This window comes from Carcharodon carcharias, chromosome 13 (genome assembly GCF_017639515.1).
Source record: "Carcharodon carcharias isolate sCarCar2 chromosome 13, sCarCar2.pri, whole genome shotgun sequence".
NCBI classification, from domain to species: Eukaryota; Metazoa; Chordata; class Chondrichthyes; order Lamniformes; family Lamnidae; genus Carcharodon; species Carcharodon carcharias.
This window is the reverse complement of record NC_054479.1, coordinates 33,169,852-33,191,591: the sequence shown is the minus strand read 5'-3', so window position 1 is coordinate 33,191,591 and position 21,740 is coordinate 33,169,852. Positions and strand designations below refer to the sequence as shown.

Below are 21,740 nucleotides of genomic sequence, written 5' to 3'. Positions count from 1 at the left end.
ACAAGATTGCTAAATCTTGGCTGGGATAGGAGCTACATTGATCTATAAAGGGATAGCATAATGGTGTGTCACTGCTGGGACCTAGGTTAGATGCAGACAGACAAAGATGAAAATTTCCCTCCTTTTAGCTTAAGCATCCTATATAATTCATCTTGGAAGCTGCCAGTGGATGTCAGCCACAGTATAAAAATGCATTTAATTTATCAGGATTTGGAAACTTGTTCAGAATATCTACCAAGGTTGGCTGATGTGCAAAAAGCAAAATGTCACATTTTGTACAATACTAGCTGACCTTCTGAGTTTGTGGCTCATTATTAGGCAAGATGAGTTTTGTTCTGCATTTAATTGGTGCCATATATGACCTAGGTCTGATAGTTGCTGTCACTCTGTGCCCGAAAAGGGAAATGCTGCTTTACCCAGTGCTAACATATTTCACCTTGAGCATAAAATTTCAATCAATAAATACAAAATAAGTTCAGGTTACTGTTGACTGAAGCCTTCCTCCCTATGAAGAAGTGTTATCTCCTCTTAATAGCTTAATTAAAAGCTGGGATTCTTTGGGAAGAAACAGATACAAGCCCATACTGTCAATACTCTGTTTCTAACAAGTTTATGTTTACATAAGCTTGTTAAAAAAAGGGAACATACATACCCATTCTTCTTGGGCAAAAATGCTTCCATCTCAAAGAAAATATTGCGCCGCTCTTTGATGTCATTGTTGAATTTCTGTATGACTTCAGATTCTTCTCCATTAGCTGAATGTTTATACCTGTGTGAAAAACAATTTAAGCTGTTGAACATCTTAGCCCTCATCCTGATAAAAGAAAACAGAGATACATTATAACAACAAATGTGTACTGTTTCCAGCTGTCTACAGAGATGAAAGTGACCAAAGACAAAAAGGTCTGAAATTTTTTGGTGACAGGAATTGTGTAATTATAGCAGTTATGACCAGTAGTGAAATGCAAACACTTCTAGGTGAATTATTATACTTCAACATTTTCCCTTTGTTTACCTTCTATTACCATCAAGATGGACCAATGCATTTGTTTCAAACTACTGAAGCGACCTCAGCATTTCAGCATTCAATGTAGTTAGTGCACGTAATACAGGATGAAGTCCATACCAACAACAGAACATGACTTTGCTGGATAATATACACTCAAAGCGAAGCAAAGGACTATGGAGGTGCATCGCAAACTATTTTCCAAAGTGACCTATTTTAACTCACCAGCGCCACCGCTTGCTCAAGGGCGATTGAGAATGGGTAACAAATGCTGGCCTTGCCAGTGGTACCCACATCCCATGAATGAATATAGAAAAAAAAACCCTAAAATTAACATGACCCTGGATGCCAGCAAAAGCAAAACAGCAATAAAGCAGCATGGTATATAATTAAAGTTTGCACATTATATATCAACATACAATAATAAACCATTGAAATATGAAAATCTAAGTTTATAAAATAACATTTTTACAAAGTACATTATGTAGGTTTGAGGCAACACACACACACACACACACACACACACACACACACACTCACACACACGCCCCTCTTCCCAACCCCCTCCCACGCACTCAGCAGCTCCTCTTCCCAAATCCCCTGCCACTAACCCCCTAACTCACTCAGGAGCCCCTCTTCCCAACTCCCCTTCACCCCCCGCAACAAAGAACTCATTATAAACCTAAATGTAGCAGTTTGAATTAGCAGCAGGGGCAAGCTGTCAAATTAATTTTAGAATACCTATTATCCAAAAGGTTGCTTTGAGTCTATTTCCTAAAAGTACTTTGGCTAATGAATATCAATGACTGCATTTTTCATTCTCAGTATGATGATGCATTATTAAGGAAAATTCATGTGTTGAGACTTTTTTTTATTTTGCAACATTTTGCATTTTAAAGCCAATTACAGTATAACATCTCATTGAATAAAGAAAAATGTTCATGTCTGGTGAGCTCTTTAAATGCAGTGAAAGATTTTGTAATTCCCTTTTTTGCCAGAGGTCAGAAGTCATCAGCCTTCACATGTTCCCTTCCAGTGCACAGGTTTAAGCATCTCATTCTCTTTTGCCTTGAAAAAAAAAGAGCAGAATCCCTCTCATTAACTTTGGGAATTTCCAGTTTTGACATCTTCATTACATCTTCTGCAGTCACTGTTTCCAAGACTTCTAGAGAAAAAAAATACTTCTGCATCAGACTTGGGTTCCACTCTTCCCTCCTAATGTCCTACGTGCCAAACGCCACCAAGACTTAGGCTCTGCTGCTTCCCCCATACTCTGGCCTGCCAAACCCTGTCGAGACCTCTGGGTTGCTGCTTCCCTACTCTTCCAACTCTGGCCTGCTGAACCTTGTGGCCCCACCAAGTGGCCAGCAGCAGAGCGCGCCATCCTGGTGGGATGAATCTTTGAGCCTGCTCCTGGCCTCATTATAGGCAGAGACTTCCAGGCTGAGACTCACCCCTCTCAGGTTTGGTTGCTTTGGACACAGTGGTGGCCGAGGGGAGGCAGGGGTTGGATAAAATGTTAAAAGGGCGGATTGCCATCATCCAAAAGTTGGAACTCTGTCAAATGGTGGAAATATCCCATCCTTGTAACTATGCACTTAAGGTGACAGTGTCAAATACTAATTTTTTCAATTAAAATTAATGAATCTTCATGCCATCCATTTACATACAATACATGGATATTCAGATTTATTGCATTGTTTTGCCTCTTTCTATTCTCAGATAATGAGTGTTGCTGGCAAGATTAGCATTTAATGCTCAGCTATAGCTGCCCTAGGAAAATGATGGTTGGCCATCTTCTTGAATAGCTGCAATCCATGTGGTGAACGTGTTCCCACAGAACTCCTTATCTAAGGAGTGCCAGGATTTTGACCCAGCAACAAGCATGGAACACTGTGTGCCCTGGGGCTGTTTACTGCTGACGTCAGATGCCCAAAAATCAAGCACAAAGCTCAAGAGACACAGGTGTACCATGGTAAGTTATCCCAGGGACATTACCAATTGATGATCAATCAATTCACTTAGAACTTATTAAAATAAATAAGTTAACGTAAAACCACTACAGTCAATATCAGGATATTAAACATAATGAATGTCAGGAATTCTATTTTTATTCCACAGAGCAATTCTGTTACTAGAAAATACATGTTAAATTTAATGCCTGATGTAATCGGTCAAATTTCAAAAACCTTATTAAAAGGTATTAAACCCTCTAGAAAAAGATAGATCTAGGCAAGGCAAGGACGGATTTGACAGGGACACACAAAGGGCCAATTCTTGCTGCAGCAAGCATTTTGTGGTGTATGACATCTGAACTTTTTTCTGCACCCTTCTGCTCAAAACATTTTTGCAGCCTAGCTTACTGGAAGTGCATGCTTGTAATGGCATGGTGAGGACAAAGGGAATCAGGGGCATCAGTGAACAATGAGACCAACAGTGTATCTCCTTCAGCAATGTGATAGGAATATAGGTGCAGCAGTAGGCCATTTGGGCCCTTGAGCCTGCCCTGCCATTTAACTAGATCATGTATGAAAATTTATTTTAAAAAATATTTTGGGGAATATTGTGGTATTCTATTAAAAAAACGCTGGGTGTGTGGGCAAGTGGTTGATCGGTGTCAGGTTGTCTGGGGTTTTGGAAACATGAAAAGGATAAAAGGTGTTAAGTTGAGGCACAAGTAAATAGGTTATATCTAACATTTGCATTTTTAGATAAGTTGAGAGGTTGTTAGGATTCCAGAAGGGGAGACAGAGGTGGCAAGAAAAATGTTTGCATCTTGTGGGAGTTCATAGGTAAATAGTAGTGGGAATATTATATTTTTATTGACCTAAAAGCAAAGGCAAGATGGAAACATGAAAGATCTTATATTTGGAAGGGTTTGAGTTTCAAAAGGGGTGTGAGCACAATGGGACTGAGAAGAAAGAGGTAAAAAGGTATATCAGAATTGCTGTGGATAGCTGGTTTTTAAGCTGTTGAGGGGATGGCTGTATAGCTGTTAAGCTGGAGATGGCTGGAGATAGCTGGAGCTGATGCGGAGCCTTGGTTCTAGATTCCACTCCCCCCAATCCAGGGGAAACATCCTTCCTTGCATCTTCTCTGTTGAGCCCTGGACGAATTGTGTACACTTCAATGAGATCATTCCTCATTCTTCTAAAAACTGTAGAGAATACAACACTCTGGGATGTTGATTATCAGATTCAGGGGACTCATCTACTTTTAGTCCCATTAGTTTCTCCAGCATTACTTTTTTACTAATACTAATTTCTTTCAGGTCCTCGATCTCACTGGTCCCTTGGCTCCCCAATATTTCAGGGAGGTTTTTTGTATTTTCCTCCATGAAGACAGACACAAAGTATTTGTTTAGTTTCTCTGCCATTTCTTTATTGCCATTATAAATTCTCCATTCTCTGCTTCAGCCTGTTTTCATTGGAGTTTAGAAGAATGAGAGGGAATCTCACTGAAATGCATAAAACGCTGGACAGACTGGATGCAGGGATGATGTTTCCTCTGGCTGGGTGTCTAGAACAAGGGGTCACAATCTCAGGATACGGGGTAGGCCATTTAGGACTGAGAGAAGAAACGTCCTCACTTAGAGGGTGGGGAACCTGTGGATATCTCTACCACAGAAGGCTGTGGAGATCAAGTCATTGAATATACTTAAGAAGGAAATAGATAGATTTCTAGACTAAAGGTATTATGGGGTATGGGGGGAAAGCAGGAGTATGGTGTTGAGATAGAGGATCAGCCATGGTCATAATGAACAATGGTGCAGGTTTGAAGGGCTGAATGACCTACTCCTGCTGCTATTTTCTATGTTTCTACACCAATGTGCAAATCCAGAAAATTCTTAAAATTAACAGGGAGGATAGGGTGAAATGCAGTTTGTGCAAAGCAATTGGCAGACCAGCATAAAACGACCATCAATTTCTTTGAGATCAGGCTACGAAAGCAAATGGAGCTGGTCAAATTATATCTGTTTCTGCAATGAAATTTGATTTTTCAGTTGAGAATAATGTGTATTACAATTTTCTTTCCAAAACAGTATTCAAATGCAATTACATATGCTTATCATTAATTTATTTACCTTCGGAGATTGCAGGCAAGGTCTTTAATTCTTCTTTTTTGTTTACTTATTGAGTTGCTGCATATAGTTTGAAGGTTTGTAAGTTCATCGAGTTTTTGTCGATACACTTTATGCGTTTCCTACAACAGAAACATAAAATTAGAGATTCTACAGATTGATCCATAAAGCTAAAGATAATGGGATACTTGCCTTTATTAGCTGAGGCATAGAATAGAAGAGCAGGGAGGTTATGCTGGAACTGTATAAAACACTGGTTAGGCCACAATTGGAGTACTGTGTGCAGTTCTGGTTACCACATTATAGGAAGGATGTGATTATACTCGAGAGGCTGCATAGGAGATTTACCAGGATGCTGCCTGGGCTGGAGGGTCTGAGCTATGAAGAAAGATTGGATAGGCTGGGGTTGTTTTCCTTGGAGCAGCGAAGGTTGAGAGGGGACCTGATAGAGGTGTAGAAGATTCTGAGGGGCATAGATAGGGTGGATAGGTAGGCACTTTTTCCATTAGTAGAGGGGTCAGTAACCAGGAGGCATAGATTTAAGAGGTAGAAGGGAGTTGAGGAGAAATATTTTCACCCAGAGGGTGGTGGGAGTCTGGAACTCACTGCCTGAAAGGGTGGTTGAATCAGAAACTCTTGTAACATTTAAGAAGTATTTTGATATTCACTTGCATTGCCATAGCCTTTGGGGCTATTGGCCAAGTGCTGAAAATGGGATAAGTGTAGTCAGACCTTTGTTGACCGACGCAGACACAATGGTCTGAATGGCCTCCTTCTGTGCTGTAAACGTCTATGAATCTATAAGATCATGTTCATGATGAAATGCAATTGCAATGCTATTTTTCAAAAAACAAGAAACTGAACTTAACTGCTCATCATCTTAAAGATGTTCAGTAAATGTGGTGCACAGGTCAAGATCCAAGAATAAAATTAATAAACCAACTGAAAAAACTGTGCAACACACCAGATTTGTTGGTATTTTTCTTCTCCCGCCACTGAAGACCACCATTTATATTCCTTTCATTAAGTGGTTGCTGACTCCAAGTTTTAAAAAGAACCCTTTATTCAGGTAACAGGTTAGCTTTACTCCAGTAAAACAGCATCCAGTGGTTTGAACCTTTACAAGTGTTTGATTGAAACATCAGGTTGTGCTGTAACTCCATCAAGCCATGAAGCATTTATGCCAATTATTAAGCTAATTTGACATTTTGTTTCAATTTTTCTCTCCATTTTCGATAGGCCATGGTATTCCACACCAGTTTCTTTCTGTGCAGCATTATTAAAATAGGCAGAGTCTCCCATATGACCCTCATGCTTGTCCAGTTATTACACTCACAGGAGTTGTGACAGGCTTTCTGATTTAACCTCCTGTTTAAGATTTAACAAAGCTATTATGCATGCAGGTACAGGAGAAATATATCAGGCATTACAAAAACACTCGACTATTATCATTAAGCTGTGAAGTCATTATCTGAATGACAAAAACTAACTTTGTTTTTGGGTGCAGGAGGGAGCTGTCATCTTTTGAAGGCACTTTGTAAAGGAGCAACATTTTCCTTTAGAGCATTGTTGTTCAATAGAAATCACTAACTAACAACAGGTGTAGCCATAGCACCACAATTGTAACCACATACAAGAATTTTGGTAGAAAACACCTTACATACAAATAAATAGAGGGAAGGGGAGATGGTGGTATAATGGTAAATGACACTGGGCAGGTAATCTAGAGGCCCAGACTAATGCCCTGGGGATATGGGTTCAAACCCACCACAGCAACTGGAAAAGAATAAAGAAAAGTACAGCACAGGAACAGGCCCTTCGGCCATCCAAGCCTGCGCCGATCATATTGCCCGTCAACTAAAACATTTTGCACTTCTGGGGTCCGTATCCCTCTATTCCCATCCTATTCATGTATTTGTCAAGCTGCCTCTTAAACAACACTATTGTACCTGCTTCCATCACCTCCTCTGGCAGCGAATTCCAGACACTCACTATCCTCTGCGTAAAAAACTTGCCCCGCACATCTCCTCTATAGTTTTCTCCTCTCACCTTATATCTATGTCCCCTAGTAATTGACTTTTCCACCCTGGGAAAAAGCTTCTATCTACTCTGTCCATGCCACTCAATTTTGTAAACTTCTATCAAGTCGCCCCTCAATCTCTGTCGCTCTAGTGAGAACAATCCAAGTTTCTCCAACCTCTCCTCATAGCTAATAACCTCCAGACCAGGCAACATCCTGGTAAACCTCCTCTGCACCCTCTCCAACGCCTCCATATCCTTCTGGTAATGTGGCGACCAGAATTGCACGCAATATTCCATGTGTGGCCTAACCAAGGCTCTATACAGCTGCAGCATGACTTACTAACTTTTATACTCAAAACCCATGCCAATGAAGGCAAGCATGCCATATGCCTTCCTGACTACCTTATCCACCTAAGTCACCACTTTCAGTGACCCGTGGACCTGTACACCCAGATCCCTCTGCCTGTCGATGCACTTAAGGGTTCTGCCATTTACTGTATAAATTCCTGCCTGTATTAGACCTTCCAAAATGCATTACCTCGCATTTGCCCGGATTAAACTCCATCTGCCATTTCTCCGCCCAAGTCTCCAACCGATCTATATCCCGCTGTATCCTTTGACAACCCTCTTCTCTATCTGCAACTCCTCCAACCTTAGTGTCGTCTGCAAACTTACTAATTAGCCAAGTTACATTTTCCTCCAAATCATTTATGTATACTACAAACAGCAAAGATCCCAGCACTGATCCCTGCGGAACTCCACTAGTCACAGCTCTCCATTCAGAAAAGCACCCTTCCACTGCTACCTTCTGTCTTCTATGACCAAGCTAATTCTGTATCCATCTTGCCACCTCTGATCCCATGCGACTTTACCTTCTGTACCAGTCTGCCTTGAGGGACCTTGTCAAAGGCCTTACTGAAATTCATGTATATAACATCCACTGCCCTTCCATCGCCGATCATCTTTGTCACTTCCTCGAAAAACTCGATCAAGTTAGTGAGACACAACCTCCCCTTCACAAAACCATGCTGCCTCTCACTAATATGCCTATTTGCTTCCAAATGGTAGTAAATCCTGTCACAAAGAATCTTCTCCAATAATTTCCCTACCACTGACGTAAGGCTCACCGGCCTAAATTTCCTGGATTATCCCTGCTACCCTTCTTAAACAATGGAACAACATCGTCCATTCTCCAGTCCTCTGGGACCTCACCCGTAGCCAGTGAGGATACAAAGATTTCTGTCAAGGCCCCAGCAATCTCCTCCCTTGCCACCCTCAGTACTCTGGGGTAGATCCCATCTGGCCCTGGGGACTTGTCCACCTTAATATTCTTCAAGATGCCTAACACCTCGTTTTTGATCTCAACATGATCCAGGCTACTTACACACTCTTCCCTAGACAAATCGACCGCTAAGTCCTTCTCTTTGGTGAATACTGATGAGAAGTATTCATTTAGTATCTCTCCCATTTCTTCTGGCTCCACACACAGATTCCCACCTCTGTCCCTGAGTGGGCCTACCCTTTCCCTGGCTACCCCCTTGCTTTTTACATATGTATTAAAGGCCTTGGGATTTTCCTTAATCCTGGTTGCCAATGACTTTTCATGACCCCTTTTAGCCCTCCTGACTCCTTGCTTAAGTTTCTTCCTACTTTCTTTATATTCTCTACGGGCTTCATCTGTTCCCAGCCTTCTAGCCCTTACGAATGCTTCCTTTTTCTTTTTGACTAATCTCACAATATCCTTCGTTATCCAAGGTTCCTGAAACTTGCCATGCTTATCCTTCATCCTAGCAGGAACGTGCCGGTACTGAATTCTTATCAACTGACGTTTGAAAGCCCCCCATGTCAGTCGTTGATTTGCCCTCAAACATCCGCCTCCAGTCTAGATTCCTCAGTTCCTGCCTAATATTGTTATAATTAGCCTTCCCCCAATTAAGCACCTTAACCCGAGGACACCTGTTATTCTTATTCACCAGTACCTTGAAACTTACTGAATTATGGTCACTTTTCCAGAAATGCTCCCCTCCTGAAACTTCGACAACCTGGCCGGGTTCATTCCCTAATACCAGGTCCAGTATTGCCCCTTCTCTAGTTGGACTACCTACATTTTGTCTCAGGAAGCCCCCCTGGATGCACCTTACAAATTCTGCACCATCCAAACCCCTAGCACCAAGTGATTCCCAGTCAATATGGGGAAAGTTAAAAATCACCCATCACAACAATCCAATGCTTTTACATCTTTCCTAAATCTGCCTACAAAACTGTTCCTCAATCTCACGCTGGCAATTGGGAGGCCTATAGTAAACCCCCAACATTGTGACTGCATCCTTCCTATTCCGGAGCTCTACCCATATTGCCTCGCTGCATGAGCCCACCGAGGTGTCCTCCTGTCGTACAGTTGTGATATTCCCCTTAACCAGCAGTGCAACTCCCCCACCTCTTCTACATCCCTCTCTATCCTGCCTGAAACATCTAAATCCTGAAACATTTATCTGCCAATCCTTCAACCAAGTCTCTGTAATAGCAATATCATAGTCCCAAGTACTAATCCAAGCTCTAAGCTCATCAGCATTGCTTGTTATACTTCTCGCATTGAAACAAATGCATTTCAGACCCCCAGTCCCACTGTGCTCAGTAATTTCTCCCTGCCTGCTCTTCCTCTTAGTCCTACTGGCCATATTCATTGGTTCCCAGTCATTTATTTCACCTGCTGACCTATTGCTCTGGTTCCCACCCCCCTGCCATACTAGTTTAAACCCTCCCAAGTGACACTAGCAAACCTCGCAGCCAGGATATTGGTGCCCCTCCAGTTTAGATGTAACCCATCCTTCTTATACAGGTCCCACTGATCCAGATATCGGAAACCCTCCTTCCTACACCATCTGTTCAGCCACGTGTTTAGCTGCACTACTTCCTATTTCTAGCCTCACTGGCATGTGGCACAGGGAGTAATCCTGGAGTTTAAATTCAATTAATAAATCTGGAACATAAAGCTCGATAATGGTGACCATGACAATTATCATATGTAAAAACCAAACTGGTTCACTAATGTCCTTTAGGGACATTATGTTCTTCCTTTAGGAAAGATGTGCCATCCTAAACGGATTTGGCCTCCATGTGACTCCAGACCCCTTAAATGTCCTCTGAAATGGCCTAGCAAGCAAGTGATGGGCAACAAGTGTTGGCCTTGCCAGCAATGCACACGTCCCATGAAAGAATAAAAAGTGGATTTACTTCTATTTAGTCAAAAAAAAACACACCACCATTCAGTGCAAAATTTTGCAGTCTGACAAAAGTGTGGAACTTTGGCATGAACTTAATCACTCAGCAAATCTTACTTAAACTTCTAGGTCTTTTTTTACTTCAGAGAGCTTGCTGACAATGTTGACTTACAATTCCAAACACTGCTTTCCAGCCAGGATGCTTGCCTTTTACCATGAAGTGCCCAATTAGTTATGGTGTTAGTTATTTGTTTGGTTTGGTCTCTGGCCTGGAGCAGTTATTCGGATTGTTTCAGCTGACCATGATGACAGGTTCTCTCCATAAACTGTTGCTGGTGCTGAAGTCTGACATTTCACCCACACTACACACTATTTTAGCAGATAACGTACAAGCAGTAACCAAAGAAGTACACAACAATCAAAGTACACTTGCACATTCTTTTTGTCTTACCATTTAACCAATAAATGCACAAAAAGGTTGATGTACGCATGCATAAGCTGTGTGGACTTGAGTGGAGATCACATTCCCAATGGCAGTGCCTATTACTAATTAAAAATGTAATTGTCCAAATCTGGATTCCCAGTTAGCAATATGTAGCTAGTGGCTAACATATTGGAAACACCATTTTAGTGCAAACTAAAGGGATATACAGGTTTAACTAAATTGTTTCATATGAAAATTAAAAATGTTGAAAATAGCTCTTTAGTGTGGCATATTCCAAACAATTAACAGTTATTAATTGCACAGCTTCGTGATTCCTTTATTGCAATGTTATATCCCCTTTGAGAAGGAATCTATTTCACTTAAACACTACTTCGATGTGGTAGGCCATAAACAATACAAATTGAGTAACAGAATTTTAAAAACAGGCACAGGGTTTGTTGGAATTAAACTAAACTAGTGTAAACACTTCAATTGATCATCTCAATTCTTCCTCTTACTGTATATTACTTAACTCTATATAAAGGAATAAAGCGGTCAATGTAGTAACATTTTAAAAAGTTAATCACAGAACAGGTCTCCTTTTAGAATTACAGAAACATACATGCCATGTAGTGAGTACAATATTTACCTTTTGAAGGCAATAGTTACATGTATACTGTTGCACTTTGCTTATTTAATTTTCTTGGAGATGTCATGAAACCTATATTTATTATTAGTGTGTTATGGCAGGTGGATGATAGATGCCAAGCTACCCGAATCCCAAAGGGAAACTTGAAACAATTACCACAACTGTTTTGCAATTTGTATATGTTTTGAGATGCGTGCCTTGAATTCAGTAATAATAAGACCACCGAGCCTTAAAGGTTTCTTATAAAATTAAATTAAACCTTTACTAATATATGATTTAGCACATACATAGATCTACAAATTACTACTATGATAACTTCTAAATCCCCTAATTAATCTAAACCTCAGTTACACCTCTATTAAGGCAACAGTGAGATACATAGATTTTAAAAGACCCAGGTAGAGTAACACAATATCCTGAACAGTCAAATTCAAAGTGAGTTTTTCTCAGCATCAGTTCCTTGTAGAGGCTTAGATGCTGGAGGCTTTTCACACCTCTTAGATCTTAGAATGCCTACCCTTACACACAGCCTTCTCTCCTTGATACATATTTTCCCATTTGAATGCAAATCCCCATTGTTTCATTGTGTCTTTGGACTTTTACCTCTAATATTAAAATCTATCATTGTACCAATTTTACTAGTAATCTTTGGGAAAAATAAAAACACTGTTTCTTAACTTCGCCTGGCTAGGTGTAATGTTTCACTCCCTCTTTTGGATTCAAGCTAGTCTGGTTTATTTAAAAATGCAAATGTTCCCTTTAGGCTTTGCAAATGTTCCCTTTACACCTATGTTTACCCACTTAATATTTCAAACCTAGCTTATCTTCTGTTACATCAAAGCCTTCAGACAGGCTACCTTTAATTCAACAAAAACACACACACTATAATTACTCTACAATAAATTCCAATAACATTATGAAAATTATTATATCTTCCTGACAAGTGAACTGGTCACTTTTCACTATTATTACTCATGGTGAGCAGTGACCACTCCCTGGTCAGATTTAGCTGAGACAGGTACAAATAAAGCATCCTCCACTCTGTCCAGTAACACAGCTTTACCATAATACATTAGAAAAAAAAACAGGCTTTCTGCTACTTCCATTTCCCAATCCAGCTTTCCAATGACCTTAAATGATCAAGTCTGCCAGTTTACTGACAAATTGTGGGAAATTGTCTATTCAAATTACCAGACTGCCCAAACTCAAAGACGACTTTTGTAACTTCAGAAAGGAGATTTTTACATATGAATGCAATGGGTACACTCGCATAGTGGTAATAGTAATGAGCTGGCAAGAGGTCAAAAATTCAAAACTTACCATCAAACTTTGTAAAATTGAACTGTGTAAATATGTTAATTTGTGTGTTGGCCCCAGATTATATCACTGTGAAAGCAGCCTGACGGCCATAAAAGTGCAACTGATTCACTGAAGTTCAAGGAAGGAAACCTGCTACTTCCAGCTGATCAGGGTCATAAGTGACACCAGTCCCCAGTATGTGGTCTTAATACCCCAAGCAAGCCACTCCACTCAAATTGTACAAAGAAATGCATATTAGATTCACCCCTTGATTAAATTTTAATAAACTATAGGAGGTGCAATTCTAGCATTTCCTATTTCCGAGATCAAATAATAAAATGGATCTAGGCTAGATACAAACTCATATCTGAGAAATCAGAGGCATAAACGGCAGACTTTTTTTTAAACTTACATTATTTCAGTAGTTAATATTTTCCTAGCTTTTTAAAAATGTTAATTTAATTAATATTTTACTGAATCATATTTGGGCTATGAATTAAGACTATTGTTACCTCTCTTCATTCTCACATCTTTGCCATGTCAGATAAACAGGTCAACTTTTCATTGTTATGGAGAAGGCTCAGAGACCTGAGTCTGATCAAGAAATCTTCGTGTCCTGAACCTTATCCTTGCATTTCATGGATCAGTGCACTAATGTAGCAATACACTACACCACCAAGAAACAAACAAAATCTTGAAGGACAAAAAAGATTATTCATTCCAGCAGCTAATTTTCACAGATCATAATTTTGAGTGGTAAGCAAACCCAAATGTAATATCAAGGAGTCCTAGGTAAAATTGAGGTCAATGGAAATTAGGGGGAAAAAGCTGTCGCTAGTTGGAATTATACCTAGAACAAAGGAAGATGGTTATGGGTGTTGGAGGTTATCATCTTAGCCCAGGACATTGCTGGAGTTCCTCAGGGCAGTATTCCCAGCCCAATTATCATCAGCTGCTTCATCAATGACATTCTCTCCATCACAAGGTCAGAGTGGGGATGTTCACTAAAGATTCTGTTAAATTCACTACTCCTCAGATAATGCAGTAGTCTGTGTCCACATACAGCTAGCCCTAGGCTGAGAATTGGCAAGTCGCACCACATAAGGTGATGATCATCCCCAACTAGAAAGAATCTAACCATCTTCCCTTGATATTCAATATTATTGTCTCCCACCATGACACCTAGGAGACACCATTGGCCAGAAATTTAACTGGACTTGCTACAAGAGCAGGTCAGAGGCTAGGTATTTTGCAGCCTTTCCGATATCTGCAAGGCACAAGTCAAGAATGTGAGATTCCTGCCACTTGCCTGGATTAATAAAAAGGTATTAATCTGGGAAATGATAAACAGAACATAACAGGAAGGGATAGAGAGTGCAAATCTAAAGAGTAAAACAGCAGTCATAGGTAGAGGTTACAAAAATAATAGAAGGATAAAGCCAAAGGCTCTCTATCTGAATGCACTTAGCATTCAAAGAACAACAGATGAACTGATAGCACAAATAATAATAAATAAGTATGATCTGATAGCCGTTACAGAGACTTGGCTGCAGGATGACAGATTGGGCCTTGCACAACTGAAGCATAACCGCCCTACTTTTGTATTCAATTCCCTTCGCAATAAACAGTAACATTCTATTTACTTTCCTAATTACTTGCTGTATCTCACCTTTTGCAATTACTGCACTACCAGGACTTGCCAAACCCATGACCTCTACCACCTAAATGGACAGGGCAGCAGGTGCATGGGAACATCGCTAGCTCTGAGATCCCTCCAAGTCACACACCACGCTAATTGGAAAATACATTAGCATTCCAACATGGTCACTGGGTTAAAATCCTAGAACTAACAGCACTATGGACATACCTTCACCGCACAACAATTTAGGGAGGTCGCTCACCTTCATCTTCAAGAGGGCAATTAGGGATGAGCAATAAATGTTGGTCTTGCCAGCAATACCCACATCTCAAATAAATAATGAAAAAAACACATTACTTTCACTGCAGTTACAATGCTAGTGGCATGCACGCTGAAAACATTTAATGACGGCAATTATTTACAAATAAGAAAAAGAACACATGGTGACTTTAACAGAGCTGTACCTGAGTCTTGCCAGGAATTTGAAAGCTAAACAACAGCGCAAAGTTGCAGGAAGTTTTAATATTTTTTAAAAATGCACTATAACTGGAAACAGACATTGAATCCAAGAGTTAGAATATTTGGATACATGATTTCAACTTAATTTTCCAACAGTAAATTCTATTCTTCATTACTTGCCTTTCTCTTAATTATTCTGTCTACAAAAAAAGATTTTTGAGTTAAACTGATCCTACACATCCAATGTTAACTTATTTTTGAATATATTAAAATTCTTCCAGGAAAATCAATTTAAATAATAATTTATGTCCATTTCCCATTAAAATATTGGTGAGCTGCAGCCATGACCTACTTTTTTGCTGGAAACGTGTGAGTGCAAATTGAGGGAAGGTAGGAGGGTAAAAAGACGACCGACTCTTCGTTCACTTTGACATCATACTGGCAAATCTGGTAATAATTTACAAGCACGAAGACCCAGTAATTATTAAAACACCTGGCATATTGCAATTTCAACCACAGTTAATTCAATTTACCAGGATAGATTATAGTTGCCTTTTAGCCTATCACATTTGCTCTTCTCTTCCTCCTGCTCCATGTCAAAAAATTCATCAAATGTCTAACATGAAAAAGTAGACTCCACACACTCAATCCCCATGTCAGTAGGAGCTGCTATGCCAAGCTCTGTTTTCTCTCTCTCGTTACACACATTTAGAAAACTTGGACCAGGGCAATTTAATCAGATTTGCTCTCTAGGGGACACACACGCGCTGCATCACAATAATTTGTTGATATTTTAATACCCTTGTGCAAATTACTGTTTAGGACCAGGGTAATTAATGGTGTTCTTGTGAATCTCTATTTTCAGGTTACGTCAGTTCTTTTAAAATACATTTAAAATAAATATTTATGATGCTGAATGATTCTTTAAAGCAATCAAATATCATATGTTTATGAAGTGTTTTAAATATTGTTGGAAGGTTTACAGGAGGCATGTTTTGGGACTATCAAATGTGGAAAGATGGCAACTGCAAGCAGAGATCCAGAGGTTGTTACGGCAAGGAGAGAACAAATGCCAGGTCTTGCCCTTTCTTTCCCACTCCTTGATTGATTGTAACAAGTATTTTTGAAATTGATAAAGACAAAAGGCGTCAATTCAGTGTCTGTACCTAACTGCTTACATGCTGATTGCAAAGCGTTCAGTTTGACAGGCTTTCTTGATTTTAAACACAAAAGGGTTAGTTTTTTTCAAGATACAAAAAATATTTTAAAAAGGTAAATACATTGTTGCAACACTCCTGTGCACACAAGCATGCAAAATTATGCAGTACAAGTAACTTTTGGCCAAATTAAGATTCAATGATAAAAAGGCAGAAAATAGCAAGTTCACTATTTATAAGTCCTTCACTTTTGTGCATGATTGACATAGTTCTTTTACAGTGGTCTTTAAATTCTTGTGGCTGATGTAAAGAGTAACTTCTGGAGACACAGTCCCTTTTAAACTGTAAACTGTCTTTTTCAAAAGTGGATGCTATGGTACCTGACGTTCCTTTTGACTGAAATTCTCTACCTCTGTGATGGATTCCAAAACGTAACAGAACTTGGTTCTGAACTTCGAAAACAGCAGGGAGAGAGATGGTTTTACTAGTTCAATCTGTTCTTTTTCTGTTACAGTAACCAACAGGCAATCTTAATATCATAGCTTTTCACAAGGGGGTTTTGGTCATGTGACAGCTACTATTGGTTCACAGTGGAGGGTAATCCATGTTAATGAGAGAGCTTTGGTTTCCCATTGTCAAAGCTATTAAGATGCCATCGAAACAGATAGGGATCCTTAGCACCTCTTCCTGCATAATGAACTTCATTAGTACCTCATTGTTGCTGGTAGTTTTTATAATCAGAAAATCTACAGGCCCATTGTCCTTAAGTTTTGTAGAGAGTTTAGACCTTGGCAGGTGTGAAGTCCATCAGGGAAACTACCTGTAGCTATGGCACCTGGCAAATTCATGTTCAGAAGTTTCCAACCTTGGCTAATTTGTAGGTCAGGTGACTTCTGCAGCCATTTTAAAATCAGCACCTTTGCTTGGCAAAGATTATTTCCTTTCAAAATTATCTCAATTGATAAAACATGAACTATTGAACAGGGATCAAATCTGGTAGCATAAGTTTTGCTCCTTTCTACATGTTACGGCCATCATCACATGAGCAGAATCTGGAAATGTATTTTGGATGTGCATGAGTAAAAATCTGGAGCCACTTTCATATCTCTATGCTCTGTAAAATGCCACATTTGGAAGCAATGGTGTTTGTAGCAGTAGTTACAGTAGTTTTAGTTCAGTTCACTTAATCTGCAACTCTTAAAGAACATTCTCAGTAATTATCTATGACAACACTTACTGGCTTGATTACTTATTAAACATACAGAATGAAACATAACTTTCTGTTCATGTACAGAATGTAAAACTTAATAATGTTCAAACAAATGGAACTGTTTCAACTGAACACTCAATTGTTTTTTTCTGCTAAGTATTTCCTCTCTTAAGGGATCTGACTGTTGTAGCATAGTTCCACGATTGAATGGTCCTACTTTATATCTGAGCCCAGCAAATGAATCTAACAGGGCAACTGATCACAGTGGGTACCAAAACTGATTCGCCCCTCACTTGGAAATGCAAAAATGCACACTTTTCCTTAGGGTCAAACAGGTAATAATCAAGAATGGGAGTATTGCCCAATTTTCCTCTTGAAACAGCAACTATCTCACTCCAACCACTGCCCAACCCCAGAGCAGTTAACTTACCATAGGCCAGGGCATTCTGGTTTCTGTGGCTAAAATATATATCTTTACTGCATTTATCCACTAAGTTTGATCTTTGTGTTTTCATGCATTTTACAAAACAGCATCTTGCAAGGTTATATGATGTTACTGTAGTGTATTACAATTGTACTGCTAAGGAACCTCAACACTACTCTCATTTAACATGTTTCTAACTACCTTTTGAGATGCACCACATCAGTCAGGATATTCTAGAGGTCATGTTGAAAACCCAGGTCAATTTTAGACCTAATTAATAAGCAGGCAAATTCAGCATCTCACCTTAAAAGGTTATTACACCAGAAATATATCAACATTTACCTTTTTATGGTTAAGAGGATTCAGATTTTAAATTAGGCTTATTGCTTGCCACTGCACCCAAACGCGAAAACTAATATTTCCTCAACACCGATTATAAATGCACTAATCATAACCCAGACTTATAAAAAATTGTCATTTTTGAAAGTGCTTTAATCATAACCCAGACTTTTAGAATCATTTTTGAAAGTATCACTGACAACGCCATATCCTGACAATTAAATACCTATTTTTAATACTTCATTGAAGCCCTTAAATGTCATTCGGTATATGCGTGTGTATATAGTGACACTGAATAGAAATTATGTGCTAGCAATAAAATGAATTTGCGGTACAATAACCTCGGTAAGATCAACTAGCACAGGAGATATTAAACACACTCTTCGACACGGTGCATCTGCTAATTGGAACAAGCACAGATTTATATTAATACGGTACAAAAGCGACATTTAGAAAAAAATACAGACCGTTATTTGATCGGCAAGGGCCTTCCTGTCTAGACCTTGCTGAAAGCTGGTAGCTGAAGTCTTGGGCCTTATTTCAACACTGAGACTGAGACAAAGGGCCCCCCAAACCCCAATGTGACACAAACACTTAAGAGCTGCCTCACAGAACAATTAAATCCCAATTCAAATGCACTGGCGGAACGAAGCCGAGCAAAATCAATCACCTCTCTCCCCCTACCCCCACCCCCACCCCGCTCCCAATCCCAGTGCTGCCGGCTCAGGCGCAGCCATTTACCTGCAGCTGTTTGAATTCTTTATCCAACTCCTGCCATTCAGCCTGGCACCGCAGCAGTGACATTGTCCACTCAGCTCCGCAATACATGCGCTGCACCGGGACTGCTGGGATAGCGCCGTGACGTCAGCCGAGCCCACTGCAGCAGCTGCCGGGTCCCTCTCCTGCATTCTGGCTCCATTGTACCAACCAGACAGCACAGGACAGAGCAGGGGGCGAAGAGACCTGGCAGCACAACAGGCTGCAGCAATGGCTACAGTACAGCTGTTTGCTTCTGGTGAAAAAAAACATATTACTTCAAGCATTAATAACCCGCTCCGCAGGTCGTAAGATAGAGATGAGATTGTTACTGTATAAAGCAAACCTTTGGCATTTATAAAGTGGGCACTTTTAAGCCTCCTTTTAAAATCCAGTGGCGCATTTCAAATAAAAAAGTTGCTCAGTGCCAGGTAAGGGATATATCGAGGCAGCTGGAAAGGAAGGGGGTAAATAAATCCAGTTGTCTCAGTCCAGGTTGGCAATAAAGCACATATCTAGGAACCAGGAAGAGGTCCTGCTGATGGAGTATCAGCATTTAGGAATTAAATTAAAAAGCATGCCCTCGAGGAGAATAATCCCCGAACTAGTGCCCAAGCCATGTGCAAACTAGCATAGAAACAGAAAGATCAGCAAGCTAACACAAGATTACATAGGAAAAAGGACATCATTCAGCCCAACAGTCCTTACTGGTATTTATGGCCCACTGGAGTCGTTTCTAATCTTTCCTCATGTAAATCTTAATTTATAACCCTCTAATCCTTTCTCCTTCATATGCTTATCCACCGTCCCCTTAAATATATCTCTACAATTCGATTCCACCTGTGGTAGTGGGTTCCACATTCTCAACAAAAACAGAATTATCTGGAAAAACTCAGCAGATCTGACAGCATCGGCGGAGAAGAAAAGAGTTGATGTTTCGAGTCCTCATGACCCTTCCACAGAACTGAGTGAATATAAGGAGAGGGGTGAAATATAAAACAAAAACAGAATTACCTGGAAAAACTCAGCAGGTCTGGCAGCATCGGCGGAGAAGAAAAGAGTTGACGTTTCGAGTCCTCATGACCCTTCGACAGAACTTGAGTTCGAGTCCAAGAAAGAGTTGAAATATAAGCTGGTTTAAGGTGTGTGGGGGGGGCGGAGAGAGAGAGAGAGAGAGAGAGAAGTGGAGGGGGGGTATGGTTGTAGGGACAAACAAGCAGTGATAGAAGCAGATCATCAAAAGATGTCAACAACAATAGAACAAAAGAACACAGGTGTTAAAGTTGGTGATATTATCTAAATGAATGTGCTAATTAAGAATGGATGGTAGGGCACTCAAGGTATAGCTCTAGTGGGGGTGGGGAGAGCATAGAAGATTTTAAAAATTTAAAAATAATAGAAATAGGTGGGAAAAGAAAAATCTATAATTTATTGGAAAAAAAGGAAGGGGGAAACAGAAAGGGGGTGGGGATGGGGGAGGGAGCTCACGACCTAAAGTTGTTGAATTCAATATTCAGTCCGGAAGGCTGTAAAGTGCCTAGTCGGAAGATGAGGTGTTGTTCCTCCAGTTTGCGTTGGGCTTCACTGGAACAATGCAGCAAGCCAAGGACAGATATGTGGGCAAGAGAGCAGGGTGGAGTGTTAAAATGGCAAGCGACAGGGAGGTATGGGTCATTCTTGCGGAATGGAGACCACATTGGGAGCAACGAATGCAGTAGACTAATTTGGGGGAAATGCAAGTGAAATGCTGCTTCACTTGAAAGGAGTGTTTGGGCCCTTGGACGGTGAGGAGAGAGGAAGTGAAGGGGCAGGTGTTGCATCTTTTGCGTGGGCATGGGGAGGTGCCATAGGTGGGGGTTGAGGAGTAGGTGGTGATGGAGGAATGGACCAGGGTGTCCCAGAGGGAGCGATCCCTACGGAATGCCGATAGGGGGGTGAAGGGAAGATGTGTTTGGTGGTGGCATCATGCTGGAGTTGGCAGAAATGGCGGAGGATGATCCTTTGAATGCGGAGGCTGGTGGGGTGATAAGTGAGGACAAGGGGGACCCTATCATGTTTCTGGGAGGGAGGAGAAGGCGTGAGGGCGGATGCACGGGAGATGGGCCGGACACGGTTGAGGGCCCTGTCAACGACCGTGGGTGGAAAACCTCGGTTAAGGAAGAAGGAGGACATGTCAAATATAAGCTGGTGGGTTGGGGGGATAGAAGTGGGGGGCTGGTGGTGGTGTGGTTGTAGGGACAACCCACCCACCCATCCCCCCTCACCTTAAACCAGCTTATATTTCACCCCTCTCCTTATATTCACTCAGTTCTGTGGAAGGGTCATGAGGACTCGAAACGTCAACTCTTTTCTTCGCCAACGCTGCCAGACCTGCTGAGTTTTTCCAGGCAATTATGTTTTTGTTTTGGATTTCCAGCATCGGCAGTTTTTTGTTTTTACCACATTCTCACCACTCTGAGTAAAGATGTTTTTTTCTGATTCCTCACTGGATTTCTTAGTGACTATCCAATATTGATGGCCTCTGGTTATGCTCTTTCCACACAAGTAGAAATATTCTTTCTGTACATTATCAAAATGTTTCATAATTTTAAAGACCTCTGTTAGGTCACCCTTCCTTCAGTCTAATTTTTTCAAGAGAAAAGAGATCCAGACTGTCCATTCTTTCCTGATATGAATACCCATGCATTTCTGGTATTATTCTTGTGGATCTTCCCTGCACTTGCTACAATGTCTTTATATCATTTTTATAATACAGCAGCCAGAACTGCATGCAGTACTCTTAAGTGTGGTCTAGCCAAAGTTTGATACAGGTTTAATTTTTCAATTCTATTGAAATCGGGGAGTTATGGCAGGCGGATGGTAAATGCCAAACTGCCCAAATCCCAAAGGGAGATTTGAAGTTCTCTGCCACAGCTATTTGCAATTTGTATTTATTTCCAAGATGTAGGCTTTGAACTCAGTAAAAGAAACATAGAAAATAGGTGCAGGAGTAGACCATTTGGCTCTTCCAGCCTGCTCCGTCATTCATTATGATCATGGCTGATCATCCAACTC

The 21,740-nt window shown here is 40.5% G+C and overlaps 1 protein-coding gene and 1 long non-coding RNA gene across 3 annotated transcripts in view; one reads left to right on the top strand and one right to left on the bottom strand.

Moving 5' to 3' along the window:
* Window positions 1-15,952, top strand: part of LOC121286431 — a 68,277-nt gene extending 52,325 nt beyond the window's left edge. Inside the window, exons 2-3 of the long non-coding RNA XR_005944935.1 lie at window positions 2,729-2,981; window positions 15,778-15,952. This is a non-coding gene — a long non-coding RNA (uncharacterized LOC121286431). The remainder of the gene's footprint in view (window positions 1-2,728; window positions 2,982-15,777) is intronic.
* The window catches only part of LOC121286429 (transmembrane protein 120B-like), a 64,827-nt gene extending 46,066 nt beyond the window's left edge, over window positions 1-18,761 (bottom strand). For both annotated transcript variants that reach the window (XM_041203537.1, XM_041203538.1), the window contains exons 1-3: window positions 18,672-18,761; window positions 5,091-5,209; window positions 653-769 (exon numbers count right to left, since the gene is read on the bottom strand). In XM_041203537.1, the coding sequence (XP_041059471.1) occupies window positions 653-769; window positions 5,091-5,209; window positions 18,672-18,758 (323 nt within the window). In that variant the 5' untranslated portion in view covers window positions 18,759-18,761. The remainder of the gene's footprint in view (window positions 1-652; window positions 770-5,090; window positions 5,210-18,671) is intronic.
* Between the last annotated feature and the right edge of the window lie 2,979 nt (window positions 18,762-21,740).